Source organism: Bacillus rossius (assembly GCF_032445375.1).
Source record: "Bacillus rossius redtenbacheri isolate Brsri chromosome 9 unlocalized genomic scaffold, Brsri_v3 Brsri_v3_scf9_1, whole genome shotgun sequence".
Classification (NCBI taxonomy): domain Eukaryota; kingdom Metazoa; phylum Arthropoda; class Insecta; order Phasmatodea; family Bacillidae; genus Bacillus; species Bacillus rossius.
In genome coordinates this window covers 13,941,955-13,968,273 of record NW_026962012.1, presented here as the reverse complement: position 1 = coordinate 13,968,273, position 26,319 = coordinate 13,941,955, and the positions used below count along the sequence as shown (strand labels likewise).

The window sequence follows — 26,319 nt, the reverse complement described above, 5'->3', positions numbered from 1 at the left end:
CAGAGAAATTTTTAGGCATAAACAACCAGTACAGATTTTTGAAAGCACTTAAGGGCCTTGCATTATACCTTTATATTCATTATTCCACCATATAATTTCATAGTAGTCTCACGCTCGACGAGAAGACTATACACCAATTCAGAGTTTTGTGCTTAGAGGTGACCTGTGCTAGAAGCACCGGCGAGCATCTCGCTTATCATCCCGCCTCACTAACACAGATACAACCCTGACGAGGCAGGCCCCTTGACGACCACTTCTTTAAACATAAACTGGAAATTTGCGGTATTACCTGTGTGCTGTGTTCAGATTAAGTTTATAATTATTTGGTTCTTCAGTTATAAACCCACCGTAACACGCGTGGCTGCATGCACCTGTGTTATTCTAGTAACAATTAATTTTTAAATGTTTTAGTATTTTAAATAAAAAATAAGTTTAATTTCTAACTTACGTATAAATGTACTTTTTTTTTTTTTCAAGAATGTTTTGTGAAAAGTTTCTTAGACTGATTAGGCAACTGTGTGTAATGTTGGGGTAACTGATCAGAAATTTTCAAATAGTTTTTGGCATATGAAAGCAATTTTTTTTTTTGCTGAGATTCGGCGAACTTTTGATTATTAATCGAACGTGGTGTTATATATTCTTATGTAAAATATGCAATGTTTGTAACTGCTAAAACCATAGGTTTTGGTTAAGTTACATTTTAGGTTAGCTTCATAAATAATACGTGTTTAATACGTAAAACATAGTGTGTAAAACGTAATTACATTGCCAAACCAGCCTTTCACTTAATTCCTGACAGTAATGGCTTCTGAGAGGTAAAGCCTGTGAATTTGCCCGGACAGAATGGTTAACAACAGGTTGACGGGTCGTGATACCTGCAGGTGGTGCACTGAGTCGCGATGCTCGACCGTCGCATATGACTATGTGGGCGGTACTGAGAGCGTTTAAGAATTCGCTGAGGGCCGATAAGTAGTTTGGTTTCCGGATTAAGTTTTCAAACTGTAGTTTAGAAGAGTTCAAATGGGTAAAAGGCTGGTTTCCAGATAAATTTTTAGGCATAAAACAACCGGAACAGGTTTATTGAACGCACTTAAGGGACTTACATTATACCTTTATCTTCATTTCTCCACCATATAACGTTTATCACTGCTCAGATTTCATATTTGTCCCACGTTCGACGTGAAGACTGCACGCTAATTCAAAGCCTTGCACTTAGAGGTGACACCATGAACCTTTGTGACATAAGCATTGACATGTTTGTGCCAGCGGGGTTGTGCCACTAGATGGCATGGCCTAGATGGTCCATCTGACGGTTGATGCAAACCAATTAAAGCCTTGACATGTGAACAGGTGCCTGAACCTTTGTGACACAAGCATTGACATGTTTGTGCCAGCGGGGTTGTGCCACTAGATGGCATGGCCTAGGTGGTCCATCTGACTGTTGATGCAAACCAATTAAAGCCTTGGCATGTGAACAGGTGCCTGAACCTTTGTGACACAAGCATTGACATGTTTGTGCCAGCGGGGTTGTGCCACTAGATGGCATGGCCTAGATGGTCCATCTGACGGTTGATGCAAACCAATTAAAGCCTTGGCATGTGAACAGGTGTAGTCATAAAGCCTGGTCTACAATGACCTGAGGAAATTGTTCCGTTTTATCGTTTCCAAGTGAATCCTTTCATCCTGATGGCATGATCCTGTACAATTGATCCTGTGATACATGATGCATACTGTTTTAATTAAGTACGTGGATAGATCGTGAACATAACAATATCGCAATAAAAACAAATTATGTCAGGTCTTGAGAGGAAGTTAATTCTTGTATCCAACTTGTGATCATAATTAATTGTTATATCACAAAATGTGTCAACGTACTTAATTAAAACAACGAACATCATGTACCACAGGATCATGCTATCAGTATCAAGGGATTAACTTGGGTTGTGATACAGAACTTTTACTTGGCCCGGAAACGGAGACAGATCACTTGGAGCATTTCACTATCTATCGTGTCTGTTGCTTCCACAATAAACAGAAACGTAACAAACAGCAACCAATGAGATTGCATTTCAAGGTGACAAAATATATATTTAATTTTAAAAAATAAACCTGGAGATCATAGCACAGGTAGAATATAGGCCTACACATATGTTAGAGAAAGCCACAAAGAAATACAAGAACAGTATATATTGTACTTCAAACAATTTTTAACATATTGAGAACATAAACAAACATGGCTATCACAGCAGCCAAAAACTCTGTTTCGCTTGGTCGCATGGAGCAACATGAATAGCTCAGCATTGCCAAGCTAATTCGTACGGGTCCGTCTCTGTCTGCTTGCGATTGTAGAAAAACTGTTCCATGAGATCCACCTCCGTTTATGTTATCCTTCTCCATTTAAGTGTCATTATAGAACAATGTGCCTAAACGGAAAGTCTACATTGATTTTAAAATTACATTTTATAATAATGTTATTACATTAAATCATATAAATTTGTACGTGAATAAACTAGAATGATATAATTGTCGTAAAATATGTATGGCAATAACTAATAACCATTCATGATGAAGTGCTAATCATACTTTGCGATGTTCGTTGGACTAAGTTCAATGGCAGGTCATCAGCAGTTAACTTACATTGTGATTAGGAACAGTGCAGATGGGTGCAGTGGTTAGCAGGTGCATCACCTCATTAAGCCAAGTGTCTTAATCTTTTGAAATTTTCACTCAAATATTTAACAGTTCACGCTATCTCTCATGCACATGCCAAATGATCACCTGCTCTGAAGTGGTTGTTAATGTGAATGTCTAATTTGTATCGGAAGTTGAACACCGTACTTCCAGAATGATTTTCGCATTTCCACAGATGTGAATCTCATCCATCACATTACACAGATTTCAATATGACAAAATTCATCCTGCTAAAAGGTGTATTAAAAAAACCTTGTAATATCACCTTTATTTTAAAAAAAATATATATATATATAATAATAACATACCTAGTGTTAATAACATTTTCAAAGTTTGTAGCATGGATTGTTTTGGCAGGTACTAGCTGATGGCAACGTCACTAGCTGGACGCTATCCAATCACAGCCCACCAGCCATCAACATTTCCACCAGCCCTTCACATTGCACTCAAGCCTGAAAAATAATGATTAGGCCTATCATAATCCCACCAACTAATTTTTACCATTTAAATTGCTGAGTACAGTGTTTATGAGTGGGAATCATAATATTATTCCCTGTGTTCAATTTTTCAACGCATTTGAAAAGTTTTCAGGTTAAAAATTTTTACTTAGTGCTGTCTCACCACGCATTGCTGCAGTTCTTGCAACATCTGACAACTGAACTTCATACTAAAGGGGCATCACCCCGTTCGAATGTCGCAGCCATTTTGAATCCCTTAGATGATGCTCTACCTTGAACTCATTTGTTCTGAAAGAAAACTGTGATTTGAAAATGGTATATAATTCATTATCACAGCAGCAAGATACATAAAAAATGACAAAACTTACAATTTAAAAAAAAAAACTTTATTTAAGGTAAAAATATGAAAATTAAAATAGAATTAGTTTTCTGCTCTTAGCAAAAATTTAAAATCACAAAAAAAAATTTAGTATTTTGTTGTTCATCTTTACAGTTTACCAGATGACGCCATCTTCAGACGAAATGAATTCGTCAAGCAGCCGAGACCAGCTGATGGATGTGCCTGTGGACCACAAGAGGTCCCGGTATCCATTTTGTATTGTGTGGACTCCCATTCCACTGCTGACGTATGTAAACTTTGTTATAACGCACCGGTATGGCTTCTTACTTTTACTTCTATTTGCCTTCTTAGTCATCCTCTGGGCTGATTTAAATTTATGAACTAAATTATTTGTTTGTAAGCAAGTTATAACGTGATCCTGGGGGGCAGGGGGCCCCCTGGAATCAAAAAGCCTGTTCTTTCTGAGGGGCCCAGTAGCATTTGCAAAATCGTAACCGTGAAATGGGAATGATAAAAGTTATCCCGTGGGTACTCAAAATTTAAAATATAATATGTTAACTATTGATTGTGTGCTAAATTCTTGTTTTGTGATGAGTTATTTAATACTCACGAAAATACATAGTACTACAACAGAATATGTTTGAAACACTGTAGTGGAACATAACATTGGCTAACTTACAGGGCAGACACTCATCTGAACACTTTGTACAAAACTTTGAGAACGGAATAACATACCCACTTTTCACTTGGAGTGTTCTGTGGGAAACAGAATTCTTGCCATTGCTTCACAATTTAAACTGAGCGGATAACAAATAAAGTCCAGTGCAGTCAGGCATAAAATTACCAAAATCTAAAAAAATCTTAACCTTTCACCTAACTATAAAAAAAATTATATCAATTTTCTTGCAATAGCAGCTTAAACTTGCCTTAATGTGGTTTACATTAAAAAATTAAACCATTTTGCATTATTTCAGCAACTAGTCATCCTAAGAGGGCCTCTGAGGCCCTGTAATAGCACATTGATGCTACGAAATTCAAATTTTGGGCCTCTGTTAGCACCTGAAACTTTTGGACATTTTCTTCAACATGTGTAGTCATGTGATTGTCATCTCCTCCATCATGTTACAATTTAATATTATTTAAATAAATACAATAGCAGAGAAGTATACATCGTTTCTACGTCATACCTACTGCCCTCACACCATTAACACCTTTTTGATGATGACCTTACGTGGACCCACCCAGGCAACCCAGGTTTTATTCCCAGTTGGGTCAAACTCTGGTGTTTCACAAGTGGGAAATGTGGTGAACGTTGCCATGGTCATTCTGCTCAAAAAAAAAAAAAAAAACAATATATTATGGAAGAATCGTTCCTAGTGAAATTTTTGTTGTAATACCTGGCTTATGCGCTGCCCACCATATACACTATCTCAATTAATAAGAAGGTATTTTGCACAAGTAACTTGTCTAAAATAACTTAAACCAACATTCTAAGTTAAATTTGTTGACTAGCAGAGTAGTAAGTTATATTACTGAATGGGAGGCAAACATTTTTTTTAGAGGTTCTTCAGTTTCCTCCACCTTATTCATGCCATTCACTGACCCTCATGTATATATGCATGCACATGTACAAACACATGTATATACGTACACATTCACGTACTTATGCATGTACTTACATATCCAAGGCTTACATACACACATATGTATGCATGTTCTTATGCACATTCATATGCACAAACAATAATATAGATAAGTTTTAGCACACTTGATGTATTTTTCAGATTAGAGGAGAAATTATGAAGGAATTTCTTCTAATTGAGTGTGGTATCACAGGATGTGGTTCAAATTTAACCATTGCACAGTACGTGAAATCACATATTTCAAAAAGCTTTACATTATTAAGCAGCGGGGAGAGGTTTTGTGCATTTTCCACCATGCACCTTCCAAGCACAGTAGCAGCTGCTTGAGAGTATTCTCTCTTGCAAATAAAACTACGTATGTATTAGCATTGTAGAACAGCTATATTATTAGAGGGAGATCGTTGAATCAAGACATAATCAGGATGATATTGTTACCATTAAAAAAAATAACTAGATAAAGGATTTGTAAGAATTTTTTGTCTTTATCATTTAAGAACATATTTTTTAAAAATTTTGATGTCAAAAATTAATTTCATCTGATTCTGTATGGTATTTTATTTCTAAGTATAGTTTTTAAATGGCATTTAGACTTTAAATAATTATGGTGTAAATTGCGCTGATATAGGTATCTTGCAGATGCATAAACTAAAATCTACTTTACACTGGAGCACGAGGTGGTATTTGTTTGTCGTTTTCTGCTTAAAATTTGCATTAGCACTAAATGTTCTTTAGACCACTTAGGAAAGAAAATTATAGTAGATAATTCAAAATTTAGGGGAAGGTGGATCTTCATTATAAAGAGACCATAATTCAATTAAGAGACCATGACTCAATTGTGTATGAAAAAATTATGGTATTATATTTTAGAACCCAACCCACTATCATGTATCATTAACCACTATTAATGTTTTATAATCATGCACACTTACAGCACTAATAGGAACAATTAAAGCTAGCTTGCAAATCTAAAGTAGCAGTTTATGTTTTATTAATGTTTGCCTCCCATTCAGTAATATAACTTACTACTCTGCTAGTCAACAAATTTAACTTAGAATGTTGGTTTAAGTTATTTTAGACAAGTTACTTGTGCAAAATACCTTCTTATTAATTGAGATAGCGTATATGGTGGGCAGCGTATAAGCCAGGTATTACAACAAAAATTTCACTAGGAACGATTCTTCCATAATATATTGTTTTTTTTTTTTTTTTTTGAGCAGAATGTTCAATGCATAAAACAAAAATTTGTGAGAGTACCAATTTGATTATTAGTCATCCTGATAAGCAATTTTCTAGCTTTATTAGAAATCAACCAATGATGCAATGAAACATTCTATGTTTTTATCACTGCTAGTTTATTTTTCTACTAATGCATACATATTCACCCCGGCAGTTAACTCAAAGTGGCATATTCTCAACAGTTGAAGATTTCAGATAATGTGCAGTTTCAGCCTGGATGGTTTTACAAAGGTACATTTTAAAATTGTGGAGTGAAACATGCCCCAACTGCCATACTCATCTGCTGTAAAACTATCACCAAATTAAATTTCTTCACTGTGTGCATACAGGTATGAAATGTATAAATACTGTTTTAGTGTAAGAGCAATGATTGTTTGAATGGTGTCTGGCAAATGTCTCATTAAGTATATGTTTAGGACCATATTTCGCAGACTGATATTATCTCTTAATGTTGAACCAGACAGGAGAATATGTTTTCAGAATGTAGTTCACAAGCATCTTGAGTATATTTTCAGCACTTTTTTTTTTTTTTTGGGAAGTGAGCAACATGTCAGCCATCGGAAGTGACTGAGAGTTCCAGGGTAGATTCCATTCAGATCTGGAGCACATTGTTTCTGTCTGCATTGCTCTGATAATATCCACAAGATAATGTTGGTCTTTACTAAGATCAGTGTTATCTACATGATTTCATCCATTTCAATTACAGTAGAACCTTGATTTTCCGTGACCCAATTAACCGGGCTTTCAGTTAAAAGGGTTCTCAATTAAAAAGTAAACATATTTGAACCAAACCCACGAAGTGTAATTCATTAGGTAAGGGACAAGAAAGGAGTAAAACTAAAAACTACACATTAAAAGTAGAAATTAACTGACAAATTACAAATAATTTCATTCATACATATTTTCAAAAATTAATAATTAGTGTCAGTAATACTTGTACATTTGTTTTGTATAACTTACTTATGAAATTTTGCTGTATTGTATAACCTAAATACATTTTAATTTGATTATCCGTGATTTTTGCTTATCCGAGCTGATCTTCCCCCCAATACACCTGGTTAATCAAGGTTCTTCTGTAATTAGAAATTTATAATGGGTTATTTCTCACAATCAAGACAGTTGTTGGCCAGTTTTCCCAGAGAATGGCTGGTTTCGTTGTCTCTCCATCAAAGTATTCAAATAAATGTGTGAATGTTAGCTCGTTGAAGTGAAATAAGTTAATTAACCACAGCAATGGGTGCTGAATAGTAACCTCTGTGTTGTAGATAGCACCATTTCTACACCATGTGTTTGTTGATTTGACATCACAACCAATCGCTTGCAGTTCAGTAATGTCAGTGTCCTTATCTTCCAGGTACATACTTAAGTTTGCACTTGACTGTTTCAACAGTTCTGCCTTAGTTTTAGTTTTTAAATTTTCCATCCCGTACCCAAACTGTTGAAATATGCATTGAACTTGTCACAAAGTCTGAAGAAAAAGTAAGCCAACAGCTACATTCCCTAATTGGTAAGATTGATTGGCATAGTTTTCAGTTGAACTCGAATTGCAGCTACCTCCTTGTGGTGAGTTCTGGGACATTTCATGTCAATTTGTGAAATAGGAAAAGAGCTGCAAAATTATGTTCTCTGATCAATAATAAACTGTATAAAATCATTTACATTAATGGATTAAGATAAATGACCTGTTATAAATTTAAATGCAACAGAGCATCTATTATTAAAATGGTAAAACATCAAATTTTCACAAAATACCTACCAATGCGCAAATTAAAAATGCATTGTTAGTAAATATAATTTTTCTGTCATCAGGCAACTAAAATTAAGTTCTTAGACACAATTAAATATGCCAAAAAAACTTACCTGTATACTTTGAGAATAATGTTTAAATTTAGTGTTTTTGGTCTTTTTTTTTTTTTTTTTTTTCAAGTTTTAGACTTTTGAAGATCATATGTATGTGTGTATATATATATATATGTGTATATATATATATATATGTGTGTATATATATATATTTTCATTTATTTATTTTGTTGATTAGCATGTAAATATGCAACATTTCAGCCTATATCTGTCAAGTGAAAATTGTCTCATGCATGTTTCATAATCATTGTTTTAAAAAAATGTGTATATTGTACAATTTAAAAAATTACACTTACGTACTTTTAACTTCAGAAATTGTTCTTAGAATGTTAAAACATTGGTTGAATTTTGTTCTGTTGTTTTGAATTCTTTTTTTTTTTTTTAATTTTAATTGGCCTGAACATCTTGCCAAATAAAAGTAACACTCGACAAAAATCCATGAAATCTAAATACTGTGGCAGTATTTGTTCAGTCTTTCAGGAATCATTATAGAACAGATTAGACGGTTGGTGTTCACAATGTTAGCATGCATATTAATTTATTTTTTTTTCATTTGGGTATTTCAGCTAAGCTCTCATTGTTTCCCATAGCACTGATGGTTTTCTGCAAATAACCCACAGCTGACATCAACTTTTTAAGATATTTGGTCGTTCTGCTGTAGCAGTGAATATAGTTGGACTGATATCTATACAAGACATGATAAAATCATAGAATCTTGAGTTGCAACACTGGTTACTTTCATTATCATTAGTAAGTCAAGAGCTGAAACTATTTAGTAATACAACAGCTTTGCTGCTATGACCCTTTATCTCTTAAGAATTGTAAAAGTCTGATTTTCCTGTAGGTCTAACATGTCGGGTGAAACATTTCCATTAGAGGAGTGTTTTTTTTTTCACCATTCTTCCTTCAGTCTGAAAAACACAAGACGTGTGCACTGTTTCAGTCTGTTATGTGAAACACCAGGATAGTTGTCCCACTGTAATGCATTTCAATTATGTATACTATAAATAAGTTGGGGGAATGGGACTTCTATAAGACATATCAGTAATGAAGCTGACATCTGTTTCTAAACATAATAATATTAGACATATAAAATTTGATTGTATAAAGTTGTAAGTTTCCCTGCTCACTGGGTATGGGAGATAAATAAAATATTTTGTAGTTATTGTTTGTGAGCTACAGCAACACTGATCAAGCTGCTGCTTTTTGAGGTTCAGAATTTAAACAGTCTCCAGACAAAACGTTTGACTAAATTAGAAGTCTTTTATCACAAAAATCATAAATGAATAAGTTTCCTTATGCTATAGGGCCTGTATGCCTATTTGATCAGTTGGGGGTTTTGTGGGATAGTTTACATCTTGGCCTGCCGTAACTTCGACTTGGGTGCCCAGCAAAGCTTGTCGATGCGAAGGAAATCAATGCCCTAGCTAACACCCCAGACCTGCCATCTCATTGATGGCCGTTTAACAAGTGTCTCTTACAGCCCGCAACCGGGCTGGGAATCCTGCTCTCTCCCTGTCTGCTGGCAAATCACAGCCTTTCGCTATTCGATTGAGTTTCTTTCCCCCTGTTACAGCGGACCACTTCCTTGCTGAGATCGCAAGTTTATTTAGGTGTTGAAAAAATTCAATAATTAACCTTCTTGAAGGATTTGGGCACCTATCAGTTTCGTGATATTCCACAAATATAAATGATTGCAGTGCTTTGCTGAGGGAAGGAGAAGCAGCCCCTTATTCTTATGTTCTCTGTCTCTCCCACTTGCCAACGGCCAGGCATCTGGTATATATTTAAAGCATTTAATTTGAGGCTGTTGATTGTAGATGCCTGGATATCGGGTAATACAGGCATAATTCTTAAAAATAAAGAGCAGAACATATTAAAACTGCAACCAGGCAGTAAGAAAACTTGCTTTTTATTCTAATTAATGCATCTATTTTTATAGTTTGACCCATATAAAACTTTATTTAGTGCATTTTAAGGCAAATTCAGTTAAATCAGAACTTTTGGTGATCTGGACAGGGTCAGTAATGCTTACTGCAGCCTCATTTTAGGTTATACTTCTAGCTCAGTTAACCTTGCTTGCAGGTGGTTGCTGCCGTTTGTGGGCCACATGGGGATTGCCATGTCCACGGGCATCATAAGAGACTTTGCCGGTCCGTACGTCGTCACGGAAGACAACATGGCGTTCGGTAGACCGACAAAGTACTGGCGCCTGAAGCCCCAGCTGGCGAGGGGCGGCTCCACTGGCTGGGACAACGCCGTTTTCGAAGCTTCTGAAGTTTACAAAACTAGAATGGTGAGACAAACACATGCCAGTGGATTAGAAAGTAATAACTTGTGCTCCTATTCCCTCAGTATCATAGTTCTTCTGAGGCCATGAGTACTGAAGCATCCTGCTCTTGTGGTGAGGTGTTGTGGGCTCAAGCTCGACAATTTCCTTCTGGTTTACTTGTACGTCACGCAGAGAGCATACTACATTTAGTTATTGTAAACGGTTAGCATCATTAAGTCAGAAAAAAACCAGGAAAAGTCTGGAAAATTAAAAATAACAGGAAACCTAAATTCTGGGAACTACCTGAGTAAGTCAACAGGGAAGTTTTTGTTTACGTTAAACTGGAAATTGTGGTAAGCAGATAAAAACTTTAGGGATGTGCGAGTACCCAATATTTTCGGGTACGGTTCGAATCCAAAATTACCCGAACCCGGAATCGTTGGACGTACTTGGATTCGAACAGTATTACGAATATTCACAAAAGTTATAAATTAATTTAATACAGCTCAAAAATACTAGCAGTGAAAAATAAAATTAGGCTACTATTACGTAAGTAATTATAATATGATGAATCAAAGAAAGATATGTAAATTAAATAATTAACACAGTGACATTAAAAGAATTTCGTGATTTCGAGAGCTTAAACTATAATTACGAATTTCGTCATATAGCAAACTATAAACTAAAAACAATTACATACCTACAAGAAGAAAACATCTCGGCTATTTATTGGAGAAAAAATGGTTTCGTTTTCTGAAACGTTTATAAAACTGTGATTTTTCTGTGGCGTGCAGTTTATTACAATTGAGTTGGAGAATAGAATATGTTTTGGTTTTCATATTTTAAAGTGTTTATTATTAATTAAGTTTACATAATTATGAACATTTCAATCTCAGTGCAATAAATAATTGCCAGTAGTTACAGTTTGGAAAAAAAGAACACACATTATTTTTAAATTAATCAGTTATTTTTAATTATTCTGTGCTTAATATTCGGAATCGGATTCATATCTCAAATATTGCCAGGGATTTGAATCGGATTCAAACCGAACTGAAAATCAAGGATTCGCACATCCCTATTAAACTTATGACAATGCGACACAGTCAACATCTTATCATTCCTACAGCATTGTTGTGTGCTTGAGGGCCAACACCAGTTAACAAACATGAGCTATGGCCCATTTTGACTGAACATTAAACATTAGTACAAGAATTATTGTCAGCTCTAAAGATATTAAATGCACATTCCAACATCAGAAGTATTATTGCTTACAAGTATTATCAAATTAATTAATTGGTCAAGTAAGAATTACCGTATTAAATGGACATAGCAATGAAACAGGGCTAACCCTACACATGCTTAACCAATACACAACGGCAGCACTTTTAAACAACTTTAAACATGAAACAGTGCAACTAACTTTTGGGGCTCTGGGGTACCTAACTGAAATGGCACTTTACCATTTTTATAAGCTGTTAGTTATTGTTTGTAATTATAAATGGATAATCATTACTTTTTAAAAGTAGAACTAGATATTGTAATATTCCAGACCGTGCCCGTCTAATGACAACAATCCAATACTGTTTCATTCAGACAAACACTAAATATTTTGCTGAGTTCAGTTAAATATAGTATTTCTCTCAATTTTGATAGTTGACTATTTTCTTGCACAAATTAAAAAAAAAAAATTAAAATAATAGTGTTGATTAATTTTTTCCCTTTGTCAAACACTGAACATGGCAGCCATTTTGTGGCTAGAAAAACATGACGAAACTAAAACCTGCACCCCAAACAACTTCATTTGATCAGCCGAATTAGTTTATCGCTTGGAAACAATATTTACTGACTGTCTGATGTTACTTCTGATGCAATATTGAAGTCCTACTGTCACTGGCAACGCAGGGTACAAAGGCCTAGAGAGCTATTGTTCTCCCGGTGTGACCACTTATCATAAAAAAGACTCCACTTATGCCTAGGCTGCCACCTGTGGTTGGAAAATCTCATTTAAAACAAAGTCCGAAAAATGTCCATCAGCATGGCCTGGATCACAGGCATGAAAAAATCCAAAACTACTTCATATACATAGAAAATTATTTCATCATACGATTGTCACTTACTTCAGAGTGACATTCTTGCAGTAGTGTGGTGTAATCTCAACCTTTTTGACCTGCACTATATAAAACCACTACCATAACTTTTTCTAGAAGACATCATGTTGATTTTGAGTACAAACCATGAACTCATACTATCACAAAATCACAGTAAGTTAGAGATTTAGGTGTCAAACTAGATTTTAAATTACTATTTCATAATCGTATAGAATCACTTATATCTAATGCTAATAAAACAATAGCTTTTATTAAATCTATTACATATAATGTATCTAATTTAGACTTTGTGGCCAACCCCCCTTATACCGGGGTAGTTGCACACGTCCGCACTCGCCACGCCAGTCCCGTATACGCGTCACCACTGCCATACTGAAATTGAAAGTGTAGTAAAATTAAATTCAACAGACGCGCATGGACTGGTGTAACATTTGGCCAGTGCGCAAAATAAATCATTAGCATGCTAAATTTACCGACAGTCCTGCATAACCTATTGTGATAATTATAATAATAAATTACCAAAAATAAGATGCTCAAAATTAAGTACTGTAAAAGGGTAAAGGGATCTAAAAGGTAAATTCGAGATATCATTTAAATTGCTATAATTGAATTCAACGCATGTAGCGACATTTGTATACAGACACTCTTACACTAAACTTAATTATATTCCAAAGTCCCACAAAGTCTATTACGGAGGAGGGGGGGGGGGGGGGGGGGAACGAAATAGTGACGTCCTTCAGTCTAGATAATTCAACCAGCAATTCCCGTCGCCGCACTCTGTCTTTCAAACACGTCTTCCATAAGTCATACCAGCCGGGCAAAAAGTACAAAATCCAGTTCTCGCACTTACTTGTTACTGAAGTATACCTCTGTAGTTGGTGACTGCCAGGGTCGGGTGTAAACCCCACTCACTTTTTAGCGCCTCTTGCATCGCGCTGTATCGGTGGCCCGTGCACTAGGCCCACAATATCACGTTCTCGTATACCACCGCTTATGTTGCTTCGCCCAAGGTGTCGTGGCGTTACCCTCATATTAAATCTTATTCACGTAACGTAACACCAGTTGCTCATCGCTGGGATGCAAATTCTCCTATCACCGAGTAGTTCCGCGGCCGGCGGTCAAAAACACACTCCCCCGCTGCAAACAGCTGGCCGTCACCTCTCCTTGTCACGTCAGCTGACGTCACCCCCCTCCTCTACTACCTCCCCTCACTCCGCTAGATCGTTTTGGTTATTTCTTGCAAGTCCCACTCCAGAATAAGGGTACTTAACGTAAAATAAAAAAGGTATACGATTAAAAAGTTACAATAATAATATAAACACATAAATAATGATATTAAAAAATTAACTCATCTTAAAATAAACTTTACGCAAAATAAAGGTGATAGTAATAACCAAGACGACTGAGGCCGCCACAAGTGGCCTCAACTTAATACTCAGTCTTTAAATGGGTTAGGTTATAGGTATATAAATTTGATTATGGCACTGTTCCGTATTTGGAACAACATTAGCAAAAAGGATAGTAAGAAACTATACAAAGTACAAAATAAATTAATAAAAATCATAAGCTTGATATTTTCGGGGATTCGCCATTGGATGTTTAAGAGTAATAATGGGCGCCACCGTGTCTAGGGAGGCATGGACCCAGTGGAGACTCCAACCCCTGGGCATGTCGTCACCCATGTGGAAGCGTGACTCGCATCCCCCTTAGCGCAATCATCACTAACACCTGAATCTGGCCCGCTCTCAGCATTGGCCACTCTATAGTTGTTACTATAGTGGGCTCTTATGGCATCCCACATGCCGGTCTGTTGTAACTGGTGCATACTTGGGTAGACACACACAAAAACAAAATAAGTATGGTACTGTGATTTAATACGTGCCTTGATGTCACATGCTTCTCGTACACAATTACAATTAAAATGTTCAACTGCAAAAATGCCTAACGACATGACTAGTTTATGTGAAGTCCAAAGCCACCTTGTGGTGGAAGTTAAATGCACATTGATCCCTGAACTCTGACTAGTGGATTACTAGATATTTAATTAAACAGTCGAACCCCCGAGGTAAGCTCTGAGATAGGCGAAAGCGAATAGAAATTATTAAGTGACGGGTTGAATAGTTGAGTTAAAGTTCTCTGAGTGCTGGACAAGTCTTACCTCGGGTGGTGATGAGAAGCAACTGGGGCGAGAGATGGCTACCGAGACCGCTGGACAGCGCATCCGATGCCAAGTCAAAGAGACCATTAGGTCATTCGAGTTCGTGCCGTTAACACATTTCTGTTAAAACAGAATATTACTCCTAAAATAGTTATTTCAGCATCCAAAATATGTAGTGAGTTACGGCTCAAAATTATTAAATATATAAATGGCCTTCAGCAAGTTCGGGTCTGTTTATGCAAAGTGGTAATTTAAATAACCAAAACACATACAATGTTTGCGGTTTCCTAAAATACATGTACACTTAGGGAATAATAGAAAAAGGGTTACAATGTGACTTATTATTTATTAAGGAAGCGAGGCACCTCTTGCGGTAGTATTGTGGTATTAGTGGCACACTGTTGAAACATGTCACACGCACGTCGCTGGCAGGAGGTTTGAATGACGTCGGGGCGATAGAGGGTGTTGGTGTGAGGAGCAGGGGCTTGAGGGAGGGGGTAGCCCTGGTCATCAAGCCTAATTACGAATTTTAATAAATACATATGTTAATTTACACTCCCTTCTTTAGGCTTTATCATCAAGAAGAGAAATAATATATGAAATATTTGTATATAACTTCTGTAAAAATACATTAAACTGTAGTTATGTTCTTTATACCACTGGTATTAGAGTACCCTCACTTAACAGTCGTCAGCAACCTTTAATAAGTACGCTAATCAAGAATAATTAAAAAATAATCTTCTCAAATGTCATCAATTAATTATGTAAAAAATTTTCCTTCAAATATTTTTCATCCCATGCACTGATACATGGTCATATTAAAAAAATATTTTGGGCAAATGTTTAAGGAAATAGTAAGAAGGTTATTAATAAATTCCAATGAATTTGAACCTAACACAGTTTTATTATTATTACTTTTTTTATTTTAAATCCTGTTTTTACAGCAATAGTTTGTTTTATCAAAAATTGTTTGAGCCAAAGGTCTTAGATAAAGTGTACGAGGTTTACAATAAACTACGTATTATGGATTTGATAGTACGTATATCTTTTAAAAAAAAGTAATGAATGTTGGTCTTTCTACGTTGTTATTTCTACCCTTGTTATATAAAATTTACTATGGACAAAAGTTTTCAACAATATTTAAAAATTTATACAAAAATTAATATTAATTCAATAGAGTACATGGTAGGGGAGTTTTATTTCTTTTGTTATTTCAACCCCAGGTTTTTTTATACCCCTTGCAGTAATGGTTGGTAGTATCAAAAACCTTTTTCAGACAAAAGTTTTGGTATTACTCCTATGAGTTATACTTTAGAATGTATGTGATATTTTCCGTATTATGGGAGTTACTGTGATATTTCCTGTTTTTCAAAAAACCTTCCTCATTTCTACCCCTTTGGTTGGATATTGCCCATTAACAAACTCGACCAAGATTTTCCACTACCAGATTTTTTGTATCAGTTTGGAAGTGATTTGTAAAAAATGACGACTGTTATTGTGTCAACAAAATTTTGAGGTGATGCTAGTTTTGGGGATTATGGACCATGAAACAAAAAACTATATAAAAATTTTCCAAATATCACACAATGATAACGGCTACAATCGGTAGTATTTCTTTGAAATCTACCGCAAACTGTTTAGCTGTACTTTTTATTTTCATTTTTAAAAAATTATAGTGACCTAATGAATTTTACAGAAGTACATTGAATGTTTTAATTGTAGTTTTTTTGTTTGATTTTCTCTCATGAATATTTATGTAGTATTATTTTATGTGCACAAAATTTATTATTACAAGTTTTTAATTTTTAATGAATATAAAAACAAAATCTGCTAGTTTTAATGATGGAATTTGCTTTTTTTATAACATCATAAAATCTTAGCTCTATCTATAATTATGACAAGTGGACAAAACTTTACTTAGATCGGTTTGGGACATACAAATACACTTTCAGAGCCAACTTCTGCCCTATCACTCAAGCACTTGGTTATCTAAGCTGAACTCTAAGCATGTCAAGCATTTCATGTGCAGAGATATAACCCAAGTGTTACTCATTTCCCAGCTTCTGTGAATGCAAGCTACTTCTTGTTATTGTTCTCTAGCAATGGATGCACAAGTTATTTATTTTATTTCTTGTCTAAATAATATACGTATTATGTATTGGCTTAAAATAATTTATATAGCATCATTACAGTTAGAATTAAATAGAAATATATTTTTAAGTATATTTAATTTTTGCTTCGTCTCTTTTAGCATAATCTGTGTTGTGACAACTGCCATTCACACGTAGCACTGGCATTAAATTTGATGAAATACAATGGCAAGGCGAATTGGAACATGGTTAAATTGGCATTCCTGATGTTGGTTCATGGGAGGTATGTCAGGTACGTATGAGGTAAAAATATATTTTTAAATTTCTGTTATTCATATTGTTGTTGAGTTTCAAATTAATATTTAGTTTCAAGTGTTTATTCGTGTGATTTCTGTACAGAATATCATTCTATTGTAAGCATTAACTTTTTATTACATTGTTAACTTTAGGATATCTTGATTTGGTTGAAATTTTATTGAAATAGGGTCTGATTTTGCTTGTAAGAAGTAGTTTTTTTTGTAAGGTAACCATCAGACTATGAAGACTTTTAATTTTGGCTGTGGGCTGTGTGTTAAAGTGTTGCAGCTTGGCTGAGAACATGGCTGCCCTTCTTCTTCGTCATTCTTGTGTGTTTCTTGGCTGCATATTTCCTAAACTAATGGAAAACTGCAGAAAATGTTGCCCTACCAAGATTTTATTTATAAAAGAAGTTATATTTTCTATTTTTTTAAATGCGGATTATGTGGCTTGTATGTGATGACTTACAGTGGATCAGTTTGTATTTTGATTTTTCAGTTCCATGGGTCCTTAATGAAAGAATCATTGTTGATTCAGTTCAAAAAATTATTTGCTTCTTTTCCCACTGTGATATACTTGAGGCTTGGTATCTCATGCTATTGTTACATGTAGGAAAACAAGTTTGAAAAGGATAGCACAGTTAATTAAATACAGTTTTACTTATCATCTATTATTAACACTGTTATGTTTTAATGATTAAATTGTCAATTCAAAAATTTATCACTCTTTCATAAGGTCCACAATTTACTCTTCCCACTGGAGCTTGTCTCAAAAGTGGCACTCACGACTGATTGTCTCTTACCACTCACCTTTGTCTCAACACACTGCCTTGCACACAACACAGTCCCAGATGCTTTGGTCTTCGATGCACCAGTCTTTGCACACAAAGCCCGTTGCTCGTTTTCCACCTTCACTTCACCAAGGGGTCACTCGCCCTCTTCATTTCACTTCACTTCACTGCCTCAGAGGCTGGCATCACCATTTTTATACCCTTCAGCCCCTTCTGGAATGATCTCGCACCTCTTTGAAGTGTCGCATCACCTGAAGCTCCCAGAAAAGTGGCATCCTAGTTATGCCACTTCACACAGGTGGGTCTCTGGGAACGTGCCGAACCCTCCAGAGCCTCAGAGAAAGGACTGAGGATTGATGAGGGAAGGAGGGTAGTGAAGTGCCATTGCTAATCTGATGAGGTGTGTAGCAGTAATGGACCACGCCCCACCTGCAGGCCAGCACACGTGCCGGCTGTCGAGCCTCTTGCCAAAGTCTTGTAACACTACGTGGAATTAGTGTCATTACTTTTATGTGAGGGCTTCACTGTAGCATTCTTCAAAGAATAATGTGCACGCATATGGAAACATGATTACCTGGTTTTATAGTTTTCATGTCTTGGGTATAGTAATGGTATAATCTCTCGCTATAATAACCAAGTCTTTTATGGAAATATTGAGGAATAGGTTGTAGCAATGCAAAGATTAGTTAACCAACATCAATGTATTATTTATTTCAAAATAAAACCTTTAACCACAATCTTATTTCAATAATCTAGTAGCACATTTCTTTGCCACTAAAATTTGAACACTGTCTAATCCAACACAGTAACAAGTACGTAATATGAACAGAAATATTAATATTTTAAAAGACTTAACCAAATAATTTATATGGTATTAGCTAATGCCCGGCATATGTTGCAATGCCTCTTTCATTCTATATATTCAGTCAGTTCGTACAGAAGGAATTAAACTAACCCAATCTTTTCTTAAATTGTTTTGAAATAAAAAAACAAAATTTTAGTAAAATAATGAATTTAATGAAATGATAAAATAATTGGGAATTCATTGTTTTGATAATCAATTGTTTGTGATAAACAATATTTTTTTTGTCTGGAGAGAAAACGAATAGTGCCAATGGTTTACAGACTCTTGAGCATACTACGTACAACTTCCCATAAGAAAAACACTGCATTTCCAGGTTTATTCCACACACTTCCAACGATTTGCCTTGTGATCTATTAATTGTCATTGCGAATGCAAGGTGAACTGGAAACTGGTCATGCTTAAATTGAAACAGCAAGTCGGTTGGAATCAGTGGTATTCTTAGAATTAGAAATTCCTCACCTTTGAAATTTCCTATAAGGATCATTGCTTCATCAGCTTAAAAACTGATAGCATTGCATAGTTTCGGTTGGTTCAGTTTGCGTAACATGATTATAACCATTGCATAGTTTCGGTTGGTTCAGTTTGCGTAACATGATTATAACCAAACCGACCTTGAGCTGCAAATTGTGCAGGGGCATTCCTGCCAAATGGAATGAATTCAGTTGGATAATTGATGACTTCATCTGGGTCGGTAATGGAATTGATTGACTTAAATGAATGCAACTGGCCAGCGGTTTGACTTTAAATTTTTAAGTTCAAATCATCTACGTCATTTTTTGGTCCCAAAATGGCTCGTTCGTTCACTTAACCAAATATGGTTTTTGTAATTTGTATCAATATTTGGAAAAACTTTCATAATCGATTCTTCTTTTGACATTGTGTATTGACAAAAATTATTTGGAAATAAAATGAAGCCAGTGGAAGCGTCAATCAGAATTTTTCAATTGCCAATGTCTAATAACTTTTGGTAAAAACTCCTGCAGATTCTTCATTTTTTAAAGCGACTTTCAGATTCTTTGTTAACTTGAGAGTTTTCACGTGTATCCACAAATTTGATTACTTCAAGCAAGCGTTTATTTCATCAGCAGCAGTTGATCTTGGAATGGCTGGCAGTGTTTGGCAAAAATCACCGGCCAGAAGAATCACCATACCTCCAAATAGGTCCTTATTACTACGCAAATCTTTCGAGTGCCTCCAATGTTCATTTGTGCACCTTAGTACATTCATCCCAAATGATTATTTTACAATTATGTAGTACTTTCACCATTGCTGAATTTTTTGCAATGTTGCACGTCAGTTGCAGTTTGAGCATAGAATGAGCTGTTCGTCCTCCTTCTAACAATGTGGCAGTGATCCCAGGTGATGATACGGCCGGCGCTTTTTGACTTTGTGCACAAATTGAAGCTAAAATCAATGAAATTAGGAATGTTTTGCCAGTTCCGCAGGTGCATCAAGGAAGAAGATTCCTCTGTAGCCGTCGTTGACTGCTATCATCATTGTGTTGTACGCGGTTTTCTATTGCTAATTCAAAAGTGGGAGCTTTGTTCGCACTGATTGATTCAAAGCATCTCTATCATATTGCTTTTCTCGTTCAAATTCTCAATGAATGCATCATGCATGGGGCGATTCAGTTTTGGTATTTCTAATTTGTTCAACATTTTGCCCATCATCAGGCACAAATCCTCAATATAAATCAACACCTTGTTGTGTATTTCAGGGTTAAATTCAAGGTCGGGATTTGCTATTGTTGTTTGCACTCGATGCAAAATGTTTTCTGCCATATTATCTTTGTATTTGTTCCACAAATGAAGTGGGTTTGATGGAAAACACGTAGAAATGAAGATGGCAAAAAGTAATTGAATTTGATGCGCAGTAGACGAAATAACTGCATCATTGAGTGCGTGATCCCAATGAATGTCATCCTCAAGTAAATGTAAACACTAACAGGCTTCTCGATATGTTGCACACGACTCATCATTAACAGTTCTTAAAAATTCAAATGAAGTCGGTCCATGACTATATAATAAACACAGGTAAAAACATTCACCTTTGCTTGAATGAACTGTGTGAATGCACCCCAATGCTATTTGAATATACATTCATGTATCCAGAAACAGGTTTTTTTGTGTTTCCGACATTGGAATTTTTTTGATGATGCATTCAATGTGAAATATCTCAGCATCTCCGAGTAAAGCAGTGTTCTTGCAAATGGATCACTTGCGCATGTTGCAAAGAAGCTTGTTAGCGTTGTCGCTGGTGTTTGTTCAACTCTCTGTGCTGCGTTTTCTGCTGCGTTTATTGTCCAAGTGCACAGCTAAATGGACCACAATGGGATGACATTAGTGTATCGAAAATGAAAATATTCTCCAAATCGCCTCAGTGCTGTTAACATACCTTCCCATCTGATATAGTGAAACTTCATTGTTGGCATCAGGAGTTACAATACCAAATACAGCCATGTCGCTTCCTTTCGTGACGTATTTGATGGACTTTACAGAATTCCAGTACTCAACATTGCATTGAGCTTAAATGTTTTGGAAAGCATTGGCAAATAAGGAAGAATTCTGCTGTTGTCGACTTCAATGACCTTATGTTTGACTTTCAACTTTATCGTTCTGTCGTTCTGCCATTATCCTCTGCAGAGCGACGACGATACAGGGGGTAACCATCATTGCCTGTGATTGTGTCAGCCAACAAAGCACGCTGATAATGTTTGGAGCATTTTTTTCTGATCATGCATGGTGATTCCTGGTTGTGATCGCCACACGGTCCGTAAATCATATTCATCATTACTATTTCATACAATTCTGGATCTGTATCAGGATCAGGAATTTCTGCACAAATTATGGCATCAATTTCCTCTGGTCTTATTTTCTCTACCATCCACAGGAGAATAAATAAGCTCATGAGGCAATCCTCTTTTCTGCCACTCCACAGAATACATCCAACATTGCACGTCTCCGAAGACATGATACTTCACATTTAAGTCTATGAGCGACTTGAGTTTGTTTGAATACTCGTGCTTTAATGGCATGACGATTGCTTGATGATTGACTGGGTAGTAACAGCTGCGTGATTTCAATCCATTTTGGGTTGCAAGTGAAAGTTATGTCTGTTCGACCATATTGGCACGTACATAGATCATTGCATCTTGCACGTATTTGTGCATGTGCCACAGGCTTCCAACTTAAATCACTGATGAAATGGTAAGTCTGCTGACATTGTTTGCATTTCCATCTATATTCATGGCATCAAGCAGATGAATGTATTCTTCCGAACGCAATTTTTCCTGATTTAAACATTTGTATGTCAGTCTTTCTGTTTCAATTTTGACATACATATCAACGGCGAACTGTTGAAACAATCTGCGACATTTCAATATTGGACAGTGCAGTGGAAACTCCTTGTGTTCTGTATTGACTTGACTCCATGTGAAATCCTCAGAACAAAATAAATACCTAAGTAAATAATTAAATTAACATGACATGTTTTCTGAAGAAAACAGGGTTCTGATTAAGTACACATTGTGTAATGTACCAATTAGTTAAGGTATTTAATATTTTGTATAAGCTCTTTACTGAAATTCATCCTTATGTAATAGGATTTATTTGTTCTATCCTAGAAATATTTTCAGCACTTATACTGTATTAAGTAATTTAAGAGTCCTGGGAAGATGGGCCTATGGGACTTTTGTTCTAAGAATGATTTGACTGAATCAATAAAGGATATTCTATCTGTACAAAAAAAATTATTTCAATATTTTGCACAAGAGAGGAGGACTTGCATTTTTATATCACAATGTGTATTATTGTATCTTAATGGTATAATATCTTCCCCAGACCTCAATTTTGATTGTGATTAAGTTTTGAAGCTATGCAATTAAGAATTGTTTGGTTTTTATTGTAACTTAAATACAATTACTGAAAATAAACAATTGCATTTTCATTGTTGGATAACAAGTACAAATTCTGTGACACAAGGTGGTAATCAGTTTGTTAGTTTCTACTGCCCATGTATGTTAATGCTAATTTCAAAGTTCATTAGGAAACAATAGAGTGTTTCTTCAAAAATTCTTAAAGTTATATTTTTGTTGCAATATTGTAAAATTAATTCAAATGTTCTAACCCCCACATTTTGTAAATAAGTAACTCTCATATACTCATTAAATAAAAATCACAAAACCTTGTGTGTGATAGTTTAAGTCAGAGGTAAAAACTCAAAGTTGATATATACATATTTTGAATATTGCAATATTCAGTATTGTTCAATATCTATTGTTACTTAATCTTAAGGAATTTATCCTTAAGTAACTTTGTGCTTTGGCAGATATGTAGAAATTTTACAGCTATGTAAATGAAATCACAACTTGTTATTACCTATTTGTGTTGTATGTTAAGTGCTGTAATATAGTTCTTCAAAAAGTTATATAACATTTTGAGTGGCAAAAATTGAGTTTGTCTTATTTATTATTTATTAAAAAAATTTATTGTTATTGTTAGGGTTTTAGCTTTTTGATTCAATGCTTGTTTTTTGCTAATACTATTTGGTTTGCTATTGTAATTTTATATGTTATATGTACGTATTATGAGTATAAAATCATCACTATGACTAGGTACACATTTGCAATTATTATTCTACACCTTAAGACCCATAAATGGACTGCTGTCACACATTTATTTTTCTGCAGTCCACATGGCAACTATACCTATAAACTTACAGAGCAGCCACTATAATATGGTGCTCATTAGCCATATCCAATAATTAGAACCAAGATTCTAAGGTGTTAATAAAAAGAAAATTTTTTCATTATAAATTAGAATACATCTATTTTTGACATCTGGAATGTTTATTATTCTTACAATCCCATTAAGTACAACTTAGTTATCGTTCTTTTAATTAACTTTTGTTTACTCAAACTAAAATACACCTATCCCTCACTTTGCACCCCTTCAGATTGTGTGGATTCATTTAGCGCGAAGTGAATTTTACTGCCCGAGTCTTGAATAGCATGTCTGTAAATTTCAGTTAGCTCGAAATCTCGGCAAGCAAAAAAAAAAGTTGAACACAACCCCTCAAAGTCTGTTTCAACTTCTGTAAACAACAGATGTGCTGTGGGATACAGTTAGCCAAACAAGGGGGGGGGGAAGAGATGCACGCGCAGGTCTGTCTACGCTATCGGCTGTTGTACAAACATCAGCTATGGCAAGTTAAATTTCGGCTATGCAGTGTAAAGGACCAAATGTTTTTACGTCCGTGCGTATGCCGCCATGCTGTACCGTGTTGCCTGGCCACAGACCGGGCCGTGAACTCAGTCTATCCAGTGGCAGGGAATTCACTCAAACAAAAGCAATGTCTGCCAATTCAGCTGCCGGTAACTGTACGTGCTTGATCACTCATAATGTATCGTGTTCAAGTATTTGAGACCAAACTAAAAGTATTACGGTGCGCAGATTGTCATGAAGGCCACGCTTATGTTGGTCGCACTTTAGTTTTAAGCAAGTCAACTGTGCGCACAATCATACAAAATAAGGACTCTTACCAAAAGTTTATACAAGTCTGATGCTGTTGGTTGTACTAGCGGAAATATATATTTGACATTAGATACCGAAACAGAAATGAACAGATGATTCACGTGGAAAAGGTTGTTCAATGAATATTGCAATGAAAAAAATAATCATTGGCCTGACAGGATTGGTGTGAATTAGGTGGTGATATGCGAATAAGCACTTTAATTTTTGAAAAATTAAAATGTAATTATCCGGACAGTAATATCGGTTAACTGTCAGTAAAGGATGGTTTGGAAAGGTACGCGACGTGAGTTGAAGGTCATGCCCGGGCGGGAAAGTCAGCCAGCCGACTGACGATAAAGTACATAACTGTGTATCTCCCGTTACACGATGTCGTATTTGTGATGGGAGGCATATAAAGTATAAAGCATTATAATTGAGTGTTATTCAACACATTTATATTATGTAAAGTATATTTTCCTACACAATTTTGGAACACATTAAATAAATTAGCCTTGTTATTTATGGAAACTAATGCTTCAGAATAAATGATTTTGAATAATACAAGCATTTTTAGGAACGAATTAGTCGTGCTAAGTGAGAGATAGGTGTACATTTGAATTTCATTCTTTTCTAAGAGACATTTTGGGTAATTTAGTATATTTATAAAAATGTATTCTCCTCGGAATCAGTGAATCGGCGTATTGGCATATCTGTAAAATTTTGTGAATCAGTACAGCTCTAGTACACAGGCCGGGATAGGGACTTACAGAGACTTCCTTTAATGTCATATCTCACCTGTATACAACATATTTGTGTGTTGCGCTATTTACCTATCTATAATAAAACACTCACTACGCATCATATACTGATGAATGCTAACTAGTTTAGTTATTTCACACAGATTTTTTGAAGCGCTTCTTAGATATGTCTTTCAAACATGTTTACTTATTACAGAAGCCCATTTTAGACTTAAAACAGTTTAAAAGTGATTTATATTCAAAATATGACTGTATATTAGTGCGCTGCTGCACTTATTTCATGTTGCCAGATGCAACACACACACACACACATACATAAACATCAACAAAAATGGAGAAGTTGGTAAAATTCATTGTTTTTTAAATCACGAGCATTTCTATAATTTATTTTTATAAACAATTGAGTTTGAAATGTTCTCTAGTTTACAACACTGTTCATAGTTTCATAGCACAATACTGCAGGAAGCATAAAATATAATAAATCAACATCAACACACATGGTTTAACAAATAAAGCAAAGTTTGTGTGTGCTGATGTTTCGGCACATTGGGCTTTATTTTATTTTGTAAAAAAAATTTAAAAAACTCTCTAAACAAATCCCTCACAATTGATTCAACTTATCAATTTCAATTGTAGACTAAGCTATACTTTAATTTCTTTACTTATAACACGATGGCTTCAAGATTTGTTTTATTCTACTTCATAAACTACAAAATAATTGAAGACCTGAAGTAAATAATGCACTAAGTGCCATTTTTGTAATTTTTGAGTTAACACCGGATTTATGATGTATGTGCCAGCCCAGATGTAGTGGGTATTGCTCTAAGTGCCAACTCTACTCTGCTACTTCAGACAGCTGCTAACAGAATGCGCCAGCTGTAGGTGCCATGCAGCTCAAAGTAAATTGTGATCTATGTACATCGCGCCAAAACTCAGCTGTTGTGATGATTGCATCATCCTATTTACGTTGTTTGTGAGGTTATGTTTGTTCCGATTGTTTTCTGAAGTAAGAGTTGGTGTTTATAGTTTCGTTTTTAAAGGAAGTTAGTGAAATGTGTGACAGTGTGAAGAAACAAAGAAAGAAGGGAGAAGGTAGAGAATCAGATGAAAGAAAGAAGAGAAGAAATAGTGGGCTAGAATATACAACAAAGAAAAACATCGTAGTTCCAGCGAAGACACCTCCAGCCGAAAATGTAAGATGTAAATGTAAATATAGCTGCAAAATGATTTAATTTGCTCAAAA

General features: G+C 35.3%; 1 protein-coding gene across 4 annotated transcripts; it reads left to right on the top strand.

Moving 5' to 3' along the window:
• Positions 1-208: 208 nt before the first annotated feature.
• Positions 209-26,319, top strand: LOC134542544 (transmembrane protein 222). Of its 4 annotated transcripts, none has more exons than XM_063386903.1 (5): positions 209-282; positions 3,643-3,775; positions 10,314-10,524; positions 17,018-17,148; positions 17,434-26,319. In XM_063386903.1, the coding sequence occupies exons 2-5, from the start codon at positions 3,651-3,653 to the stop codon at positions 17,513-17,515; spliced, it is 549 nt and encodes a 182-aa protein (XP_063242973.1). In that variant the 5' UTR covers positions 209-282; positions 3,643-3,650; the 3' UTR covers positions 17,516-26,319. The 4 variants fall into 4 exon arrangements, with proteins under 4 accessions (XP_063242973.1, XP_063242971.1, XP_063242972.1 ...); XM_063386901.1 differs by lacking the exon at positions 209-282 and adding an exon at positions 296-384; XM_063386902.1 differs by lacking the exon at positions 209-282 and adding an exon at positions 428-531.

Excerpts from the sequence above, each read along its gene's own strand:
- LOC134542544 (XM_063386901.1), top strand. Across the intron at positions 3,776-10,313 it reads ACTCCCATTCCACTGCTGAC|GTGGTTGCTGCCGTTTGTGG; the intron begins GTATGTAAACTT and ends CCTTGCTTGCAG. Across the intron at positions 17,149-17,433 it reads GTTCATGGGAGGTATGTCAG|TGTTGCAGCTTGGCTGAGAA; the intron begins GTACGTATGAGG and ends TGTGTGTTAAAG.